The sequence below is a fragment of the Harmonia axyridis genome, chromosome 5 (assembly GCF_914767665.1).
Source record: "Harmonia axyridis chromosome 5, icHarAxyr1.1, whole genome shotgun sequence".
In the NCBI taxonomy this organism is placed as follows: Eukaryota; Metazoa; Arthropoda; class Insecta; order Coleoptera; family Coccinellidae; genus Harmonia; species Harmonia axyridis.
In genome coordinates this window covers 28,913,536-28,924,846 of record NC_059505.1, presented here as the reverse complement: position 1 = coordinate 28,924,846, position 11,311 = coordinate 28,913,536, and the positions used below count along the sequence as shown (strand labels likewise).

The 11,311-nt window shown below is 32.8% G+C and overlaps 2 protein-coding genes across 2 annotated transcripts; one reads left to right on the top strand and one right to left on the bottom strand.

The window, feature by feature from the left end:
- The first annotated feature begins 5,075 nt into the window (after positions 1-5,075).
- Positions 5,076-6,967, top strand: LOC123680134 (lysozyme C-like). The gene is made up of 2 exons (XM_045617847.1): positions 5,076-5,244; positions 5,859-6,967. The coding sequence occupies exons 1-2, from the start codon at positions 5,111-5,113 to the stop codon at positions 6,154-6,156; spliced, it is 432 nt and encodes a 143-aa protein (XP_045473803.1). The 5' UTR covers positions 5,076-5,110; the 3' UTR covers positions 6,157-6,967.
- A 224-nt stretch (positions 6,968-7,191) lies between these two features.
- On the bottom strand, positions 7,192-10,162 carry LOC123680135 (acyl-CoA-binding protein homolog). Its single transcript, XM_045617848.1, has 4 exons — positions 9,992-10,162; positions 8,857-8,874; positions 8,195-8,309; positions 7,192-7,423 (listed from the first exon to the last, which is right to left on the bottom strand). The coding sequence occupies exons 2-4, from the start codon at positions 8,869-8,871 to the stop codon at positions 7,284-7,286; spliced, it is 270 nt and encodes an 89-aa protein (XP_045473804.1). The 5' UTR covers positions 8,872-8,874; positions 9,992-10,162; the 3' UTR covers positions 7,192-7,283.
- Positions 10,163-11,311: the final 1,149 nt, after the last annotated feature.

Here is an 11,311-nt window from a genome sequence, read left to right as displayed (position 1 = left end):
TGAAACTTTCACTGTTCTGGAAAAAAAATTTCGATGAAACAAAACATATATGTCAATTATAAAGACATACTTGGAAGATTCGATTTTCCCTTTTAGATACATACTATTCTTCCACCAAATCATAGAATCATTAAAATTATTTCAAATTATATTGGGAAAGAGGCTATTTGGAAAGGAATAAACTACTACTTACTAGTTCCTAGTATTTACCATTTGGTGGTCTCGAGCCTATTTCTAAGATGCTCTCTGAGGTTTACGGTTTTTCATCCCAAGATTACTGATGTAATCACCAGTTTGACATAAAGCTATATAGATATAGCTGTTATATTTGGTAGACCAAATACATCATTTCAATGTAATTCAACTTTGATAAGCTATTTTGATCTGCTCTAGCTGGTGGCAATATGCCACTCAGAAGGTTTGTGTAATCATTACACAATCTCTGTGGCAGTAAAATTTTGGCTTCAACAAACACTTTCTAGGGAAGAGGCATCTTCGATCTTTTGTGTTTCATAGGGGCTTTTTCATCATAGTCGCAAGCCTTCCTTATAAGAGGGTTTGCGTGGTTTTCCATTTTACTGAAGGTCTTCACGCTCAGATCTTTTAGATGGTCGTCTAGGAATGATATTTGCAGGTCTTCATATATCCGTACGTTGCTGACAAACCATGGTGCGTTAACGGCTCGTCTCAGTATCGTATTCTGCAAGACTTGAAGTCTCTGCAGATACATCTTTGAGGCGTATTCCCAAGCCCTTCATGCGTAAGACATGGCCGGACGAATGGTGGACTTATAGAGAAAAAGCAAGCTTGTTGGAAAGAGACATTTTGCTGTGGAGACAACAACCTCAATAGGCCTGTACAGCTACTAACTCTGTGATTTTCCAATAGATGGCGCCTTAGGCTGCGCATCACTTTTTTATTCGTCCTCACAGGCGAAAATATTTGATTTATTTATTTAATTTACGCTTGTATCAGGTAAAATATACTTCGTACTCGAGGGATTTTCTGACTAATCGGTTGGGGTTGCGCTTTCTCATGAGTTTGTAGAGCAATTTTAGGAAGGAGTTGAATGATTTGTAACTTGTTGAAGTTCGTTACGCCGTCCTGAAGATGTTTGGTTGCCAATTGGAGGATATGGCTAGAGAATATCAGTCAGACTTGGGGATGACGGCTATGTATGCTGAATATATGTATAAGAGGAGACATCACATTACCTTGGGGGATTCTGGCTTCAAGAATTCTAGGGTCAGAGATTGTTAGGGAGATTATTCCCTGAATGAGAGATTCATGATAAACGGAAGAAAGAATTGATACATCGGAAGAAGAACTTTCGCTTCATGAAGTTTGAAGACTAGCCTCTAGGTGTCGAAAGCCTTAGAAATATCAAAAAATAGAACACCACATATATGCATCCATTCTAAATCGGTTGATGCATATTCCACGACTCTGAGCAGCTGATCAGTTATCTTCTAAATGAATATCAACGAATTGAAGATTTTTTTTCTTCAACGAGATATAAAATGGTTGAATATTTATGACAGATTAATTGGAGGGATTATGAAAATACTTGTTTGTTTCCTCTTCTTTTCCACTGAAATCAAGATTCGATTGATACAATTGTTCCACTTGATATTCTAGGTTTCATCGTCGATAAAAAAATGTTCACTTATGATATTGGTGGAATTCCCTATAGATACTTAAGACCATTACTACTAATAACAAACTAATTCTGAGATGAAAACAGTCCTCATATGATTTCGTGAACATTTCCAAAATGAAATTCCCCTTATTTTTTTGTTTGGCGCTGTCGGTTTTAATGCTATTGGTGGCGCCAACATTTTAGAAGTGGTCCAATCTCCGTTTCTGAGCCATCAAATGACTTATAGACCTATATGGACCGAATTAGCAAAAAAGGCCACAAAATAACTTTGATTACTACAGATCCGATGAAAGAAAACGAAAATATAACACAAATAGATTATAGTGAATTATATAAGTCTTCGAAAATCAAGGAATTAAAGATGTTTTAGTGAAGAACTGCCGGATCAATGTTTATAATATTATATGATCCAAAAGTTGCCGATACCATTTTTGATTATCAATTTAGTCATCCTGCTTTCATCAAAATAATGGAGAATCCTGATTTCGATCTGTTGATGATAGAAATGCTAATGCCGGTATGGACATCAATAACATGCAAAATTAAAGCTCCTTTCATTGGTCTCACCACAATGGATGGTCATCCATTTATGCACTCTATTTTGGGAAATGCAATGCACCCTGTTATCTATCCAATGTCGGAACTTGGCTACTCGACTCCACTCATTCTCAAAGAGAGAATGATAAGCTCTACGGCTATTTTAGGACTCGGGTTACTCAATAATTTTCTTTTGAGTTCTCTTGGAAGAAATCTCAATAAATATTTCGGTGAAGACTGTCCACCAAGCTCTGTGGTCGATGCAAAAGCCAGCTTAGTGTTTATGCAAATCCCGTACTTTCCCTGCCAGACCTATTACTCCTATCACTATTAACTTAGAGGGTGGATTGCATCTAACAGATCCCAAAAAACTGCCAAAGGTGAGTTAGCGGAAATGATTAATTGATTTCATCATTACATCAATCTTTTTCATCTACCTATTGATATTATCATAATATAATAATGACCTTTTATGAGAGAATCTTTGAATTCATTTTCTGATGAATAATGCTTACGTCAATACTTGAATAGCTCCATCCAATATTCAATTGGGTATTTGTAGGATGATTCATGACAAAGCTGGAAGTAGTGCTTTGTCAGTTGATTTTTGACTTCAGAAAAATATTGTTTCAAGTAAGTATAATCCGAAAGTATTTTCTAAATAAAAATATTTTTGTTCGAGTACCCACATACTTTTGTGCAGAAAAATCATTCAGCACTTTCTTAAGCAAAACATAATAACTAACTCTAACTGAAGGCATAGTCGAATCAATTAATCGAGTAACTGAAAAAATGTTTTTTTTTCCTTAGAACTGGACAACCAAATATTTCACCTCTTTCCTCAAATTTGCATAGACGATCCATTGATGTAATGTAGTATTTTAATTTGTCCATTAAAAGATGAATCATTGCACATATTTGCGCTTGAATCTCATAAGATTTAGTTCCTATTTATAATCAAAGCTAATTTTGCTGATGTCATTCCTATGTACCTACATATCCTGATAAATTTACCAGTTCACCTTATCTGATATATTTTTTATTTTGTAGAGACATTTTTTTTTTTAAATATCAAAAAAATATTATATAATTGATTCTGATTCTGTGTTATGCCCAATTTTCCTCCTTCTATGTATAATGGTAAATAATCTGAAGGATTTTCCAGTGGTTATAATGTATATCCCGAAAGTTTTGGCAAAATTTCATCAAAATTTTAATTAAATTAACTGTTAAGTTGATGGAATCGATTGCGTAGTAACTAGTAATAGCTAATAAATTGATGGTTAGAAAAAAGTTTATAATACAGCAGAACCATAAATCAAGTGCCATCTCCGAAAGGAAGGTTCGTATCGTCATTGCTATCTTTACTTTTATTAGATGCTGCTGCTTTAAAAAGTTGGTTTCACTCTATTAGGTTTCGTAATCATTACATTCTTAAGAAGAAGATAGGTAGAAACCTATCTTCTTTTCAAGGTGTCATCTCCTAACGGAGATCGATTATCATCATGGCAATTTTTATTTTGGACACAGACGCCCTGAATATCTGTGAACACAAACATTTGAACCATTGGCGTGAGTTAAACGGCCATAAATTTCTTCTGCTACCAATTGACCTATTTCCCAAGATTTTTCCCTGCATTTTAAGATGCAAAAACCTGTTCTTCTTTCCTCTATTTATGTGGCCGAAATATTGAAGTTCCTTAACTGTGAAATTAATTCAATTGGTACACTTAAATTTCATCAAAATTTTAATTAAATTAACTGTTAAGTTGATGGAATCGATTGCGTAGTAACTAGTAATAGCTAATAAATTGATGGTTAGAAAAAAGTTTATAATACAGCAGATTCAGCTGGTCAAAAGCCTTAACTCAAATAAAGGGTTTTCCAATAAAAGGTTTTGCATAGCCCGCTATCTGTGCAGCTGTCACTTTTTCAGCTATCATCTTTTTGATATTTGACAAACTAAGCCATTGTTGAAAATGGAACGATATCAATATTTCTTCTTAGATATCATTGCAGTTTCTATGTGTATATCTTTGGTGATGGTTATTTTGTGTAAAATACGATATCTACTCAGAAAATATTCAGAAAAAAAGTCGATAATAAGGAAAAACAAAAATAGTCCTGTTGAAAATTTTTATAACATTGAAATATTTTTATACCTTTAATATAATATTCACCAAATATTTTGAATTCTATGAACCCTATTGTGCATGTTCTCTTTAAATTGAAAAGTCCATATACATTCCGGGAAGAGAATGAAAATAAAAATAGAATCGATTCTTGTAATTTATTATAATGGGGCAATTATATAGTAATTTACGTAACAAGTCCGGAAAATATGGTTTTTTTGGACGAATAGACAAAATTCCAGGACTCCCTTACGCTCGTCCTGGAAGTCTGTGAGTCCAAAAAAACCATTTTCGGGCGTGTTGCGTACAATATTTTTTCGGCAACCATGTAAAATAACACTATCGCTGCTGCTTTCCATATTTTATTGCGATTGCGATCAAAAAACATGCAAATTTTTGACAACTAATTTCATATGAACTGTCAGCAGTTATCTCGGTTGCTATGGATTCTATGATTCAATGATTCTTTTCCGGACTAGGCCGGGAAATGCTACTTTCTCAGAAAAAAGCGTCAGGGAAGTGAGCACTTCCCGGACGGTGGCCGAAAAAATATCTTGTTATCTTAGTGTTCCCCCTCTCTTTCAGTATGAGAACTGAAAGAGTGCAACTGAAATGTACGAATGAAGCAATATTGATGCAATTATCTGGAAATTCCTCTGGGAAACACTTCCAAAAGATAACAGCCACAGACGAGGAAAACCACTGACAAAAATACGTATTGCAGGTATAAATATTGTGTCTTAGCGCTTTACTTCTGAATCGCTGAAAGTAATCCTCCAAAATGAGATCTTTAGCTTTATTTGGTTTCACTTTGTGTGTATGTTTGTTTGGGACTGAAGCCAGAATTTATGGAAGGTGTGAATTTGCTAGGGCACTAGCAAATCTGGGAGTGCCAAGAAACCAGATACCTACTTGGTGAGTAACATTCAGGCTTTCGAATACCCAGCAATTTTTCAAGATTTTTAATCTTCTTAGGGTAGACGTACCTAGAAGGTAGAATTTAATTAAATGAAAATGTTAATGTTTTTTAGCGAATCTGTAGGTATAACATAATTATATCTGACCTTTTTGGAATATAACTATAAATTATTTTGTATTGTATATTGCATTAGGAACATTGAACATTTCAATGAGAACATTCATCAGACATTCGAAAAATAAAAAATATTCACAAGTTATTTTTAATGTGGAGTGCCTGATAAATGTTCTTTCTGGAATTTTCAATTGAATGAAAGTGTTCTAATGAACTACGCCAACCAGATATTATAAAAGACTAGCTGCCCGCCCCAGCTTTGCACGTTCTGTCAAGCAACCCGAAATGCATCCTTCGGAGTGTCAAAGAGGAAAAAGCAAAGCCGTTTTTTTCTTTTCTGTACAATTTTTTCGGAATTATTCTGTTGTATAAACCTTCTCATACCAGTAATGAACATAACAAAGAAAGAATTATCCAATTTGGTGCAGTCGTTTGAACATGATGTCCTTCCATAGCTACTTTTTTATATATAGGTAAATAGCTGAATTGATTTCAGGACCTGCATAGCCCAAAAGGAATCCAACTTTGACACCGCTGCACGTAACTGGAGTTCTGGAGATCACGGTATCCTTCAGATCAGCCAAATCTACTGGTGCACCGAAGGTGGTGGACCTGGTAAAGGTTGCAACACAGAATGCTGGAGGTTCAGGGATGCCGATATCGTGAATGACGTCAGATGTGCGCAGAAGGTTTATAATGAACATACAAGATTGAGTGGAGATGGATTCAATGCCTGGACCACCTACAAATACTGCAGAGGTGATATGAGCCAATGGGTACAAGGTTGTTTCTGAATGTCAAATTTTTTTTTGAGTTGACATAAAGAATTTTATGAATGTATGATATGTAAAAATTTGTGTTATTCCATAAAAAAGTATCAAAACTTGATATTGCTCTGAGCTTTCATTAAATCACATAAAATTAGTACATGGATAGGTATATATCTAGAGCAAATAAATGATACATTCCATACATCTTTCAAGAATGAAATGAGTTCTTTTTTGATTTTAGAGAAAACTCAGGGTAATCACAATTTGAATTTGCAAACTAGTCATTAATATTTAAAAACTTCGCTTAATTAATACAATTTCATCACTGACCTACCATTTCAAGGAAATATATATTTGATATGATTTATACGTCACAGAGCATTTGTCCTTGGTAAAATTGTGATTCGAAATAGTACAATTTCCATATCATGAATAGTAAAAAGAAGTGGAAGTTCATTCATTGTAGAGAACGTATAACTAACTTCCTAAGGTTGTTATAAAACCGTAACGTAGTGGGTGTTGAAATATTTTCAAATCACTTAAGTATAAAAGTTGGGAAAATTCTAATAAGAATTTATAATATATACAATTCATGATAGCTAAATCTGAAATTTCATCATATGTTTCCTGTATATTAGAGAACTCTTAAAAGATCACTACGATGTTACAAATAATTTAAAATGACTGTATAATTCAAAAAATGTTTTTCTTTATTTCAGTATATTGTAGTACCAAAAATTTAATTTAATTTTTTTGTGAATTGAAATTATCAACAAAGTGTGATCTTCAATACTGATCCACAAATGACTATAATAATTAATATACATTAACATCATTCTTGCATATTATTTCTACTCAAATGTATATCAAAATTCAATTCATTTTTTTTCTTCAACTTTCTAGAAGTAAAAGTGGAATAGAGTGGAATATTATTAATTTTTAATGGAAAATAACATCTTGAAATCTAGCTTACCAAAATCATTTTTCATTTCAGAAGAATCTATGGTTCAAGAGAATATAATTTCGTTTTTTTTCATTCCAATAAATAAAACACAAAACTAGACCAACATAACAATATATTTCTTATAAAACTATCAAATGCTTACAAAGTGATGCACAAGTATAAATATAAAACAAATTACCAGGTGAATTTATTGTAGACCAATAGTGTCAATCAGAGAACTGACCTTAGCAACATATTGCTCTTTGGCGGTATCTGCAGACACTCCTTTTTGTTTGGTCCAAGCATCCCATTTGGCTTTTCCTTTCAGGTCCAACATACCAGGGCGAGCTATAAAAAGATCACATAAATATCTATAGGTATAAAAACCAAATCTTCAAAATATTATTGAATTCGGTGTAATGAAAAGAAAACCATTATTTTTCTACTAGATGGATAAAGAAAAATGAGATTTCTACAGTGACTAAATAAACCACAGATGGCGACAAGCGTGGTCTAGATTTTGATTGGCTGAGCCTAAATATGGCGGCTTTTTGTTGACATTCACCATTTACCTGATTTCCGGGATTTATTCAAAATGTAAGGCTCATTTTATTTAGTCACTGTAGTATTCTTCAATTTCATTTTGATTCTGACGTGTGTCAGTTCAGTTCAATAAATTGTATTCTCAAGTTCTATGGTTCCATGTCCCCATACGCTATTTTTAGGCTCAAATTGAACGAATTGTCGCCACTATGTTTAATTAAGTCACTATAGAGATTTCGTCCTACAAAACCTTAACTGGTAGTTTTGTGATTAGTTGTCTCAGTTAAGTTTAAGCGCGTGTCAAAGAGAAAATAAGCTATATTTTACAGTTTTACTTTGATAATGACGAAAATGCAAGCCAGGCAGCTGAAAAATTATGGTCCTGATGATTGGCTGTTACAATCACATGCAATTTTGGGTTCGACGATTCCTTTCCGGTAATTTCGATGTCAATATGTATGTAACTCGGAGCTTTTTTACAACTTATCATCTTCATGATCTTTAGTTAGGGTGATATATTTCAAACGCATGTTCAGATAAAGGTATGTTAGCATTTATTTTAGTTATCATACTTACTGGTAGTGTTGTCACCAACTGTAGCTTGCTTGAACAAAGCGTACAGTTCCAAGAGATCATTGTCAGATGGTTTGGATTTCAATTTCCTGACATCTTCTACAGCAGTGTTGAATTTCTAATGATTTCATATAAAAAAAAATTAGTAAAAATATAGAAATCGAATGGATATTCATTTATGCAACCAAATCAATGATTGCAGACAGATTGGTTTGCATAAGAAAATTCAGAATAAATTGAAATGAATATCAATCATTATAACTAGGTGAAAGTCGCTGTGAAACCACAACCTTCATGGATGTTATTTTTCTATTCTACGTAAATGTTCTCATCTGATTTCAAAGAATAAAACATAAACCGAAAGTATTTTAAGGTCGAAGCTAACATTCATGACGATCTTAGAAGAATAATTATTGACTCAATTAAGTGCAACGTTCTGTAAACATATTTTTTATTTGAACATAAATATGGATTTCGATTGAAATTGTGTTGATTCAAGGTGTGTAATTTCCAATTGTCTGATATTTATAAGATTTAAGGTATATGATCAATGATAACATTCAATTGAATAATCACAGGTTATTTACAAAGTGATAACAGTATTGGCAGAAATTGAATTCGTCAGTCAAAGTTTATTGCTTTTGGGCGGAGAAAAATCAACTTACCGCATCGGCAGACATGTTCTGAAAAATAAAACAAAAAATTATTAATAATACTGAGGACGATATATCAACATGAAAACTATAAAAATAATTTATCCATTACCCAAAACCAGAAAAATTCATAAACTGGTAGGTAACCTTCACACATTCCTGATTTTACGCTGAAATTTGTTTAATCGTTGTCGAGCAATTAGGAAGGTAATTAAAAATGAAAATTTCATCCATGACAAACAGAATTCGAATTTTTTTTTTACGTGAATTCTATATTAATTTCTTATTTATTAGTGGAAACCATGAGGAGACATTGGACTTAGGTCAATCAATATCACTTTCCAATAAAATAATAAATACCAAATTTACGTTTTATAGTCGATTATGTGATACCATTGAATAAGAAATTTTTATATCTTTCGGTAGGTGAGTGCAATATTCGGTACTTGAAGACAGTTAGGTGTCAAGAAAGCGAAAAATTTCCAGCAATCAACTCAATTCACTAGCATAAAATAATTCGACTCACAAAATCACTCGGAAAGAAATTTTAGTCGGGCTTCAATACTTCCTTCTGTTGCAATAATGGAGACCTGTTCTAAGAAGCCGTTATATCTTTTTAACGGCGTCTCTTCTGGGAATGAACGAATATAAAAAGCATTCATTCAGAATATATAAAAGTTTGATTACAGTTACTGCAAGATATAAAATATGCGGCAATTTCGTAGAAAGATGAATATTTTCGAACTTTAAAATTAATGCATCGTACAGTCGAACTCAGAGAATGAATTTGTATGCTTGTTTCATTCATTGAAGGGGCAGTTCATTTTTTCCGAATAAAAAATAAAATAAGAATTTTAATAGCAAGGGATGATTATTTATATAACAAATTGCTGAACGCCTAATTACGTCCCTGGTTGTTAAATGAAAATCTGCCTTATCCCTTATCGAATATCAAAAGTGACCTAACGGAATACAAAAAATCTTTCCAGAGTTCAAGGTTCAAATTGAAGGATAGAAACGGAGCATTTGCTTCCAAGATAAATGGAAAAAAACTTTATTTTGTCAACATGACTTTGCGTTCTAACCTCAAAACAAATTGACACAAATTCATGAAATGAAGGTGACATAAAAAAGCATTCGTACTTACAGTTGAATTAGGAGAAAATCTCGCTCAAATTCCTACAATAGAAAACAAAAGACCTTCTTGAATTGAACACTGACTGTCAGAAATTGCCGGTTGCGTTGCTCGGATTCCCAACTTATCCTACCCACTTTTATTGATGATTCGAGCAGCGTTGCCAAGTCGAATACATCGAAGTCATTAAATCGTCATAAGTTATTGAAGAAATCGAAGACGATCAATATTTAGCATAAATTGCTTTAATGTATACCGGTTTTTCAGGAAATTATGATTTCTTTCTAATATACTCGAATTATTTTCCTTTCTTTTTAATGTGTCATTTGTTCCAAACGAATAAAGGTCAAGCATTGAACTTTTAAAAAAACGTTGGCATTGACACGTAGGTACCTAATAACCAGACAGTAGACACAATTGAGGAAAATTTTCTTCATGTGAGAATAGATATGAGTTGGATACCAAAAGATTGAATTGGTCAACATCTGGAATTCACACTACTGCTTTGCTCAATTTTTGCTAACATCCAATATTCGTTTTAATTAAATTGAAACATCTCAAAAAAATTTATGGATATAGGTATTCTATTTTTATTCATTTCATGAAGTCAGCTTAATTTATTCATTTTTCATGAGGTATCATGCAAAAAATGTGTATTGAAACGAATTGGTGCATAAATATCGATTTTTCAGAATGTTTTTGCAGCATCGTTGTAAATTCTCAGAAATCCGGCTCATAGCGGCAACGCCAACAATTTCAATGTCAAATTTTGGCTAAAAACTGGATTATAGAATGCTCAAATAGTTGGTCTTTCTACTGAATCAAGTCACGTAGCATATAAAAAATGATAATTCTTGCCTGACTGCAATAATAAATGAGAACACCTTGATGAGGAATTGCATGGGACTTTCGTTCATTTCCTAAGATGATTAGAATGGACAGTTATTTCCTTTGAGGATGTTATATCCAGGCAGGAATTGCCACCTGTTCACAATGAATGTGTTGCCTGAAGGTATCTATACTGAACAAAAAAAGTTTCATTTGATTATTTGCATCTTCTCTTTAATTTCCCAAAGTAATAATTTCGTATGATGTTATATTTTGGCTGTTATGATTATCTTTGAATATCAACAATATCCCCATTCTTATCATTATTGGATTCAATTCAATTAAAATTTGGAACGTCTGCGGTTGCAAAAAATTATAGGAATTACACTACAAAATAATAAAATTCGAATATATCTTTGTAGTTATTATTTTCCATAAATTTATAGTTTGATGAAACATTTCTCCATCTATGTTTGATTATGTTCAACGTACTCTGTGACAATC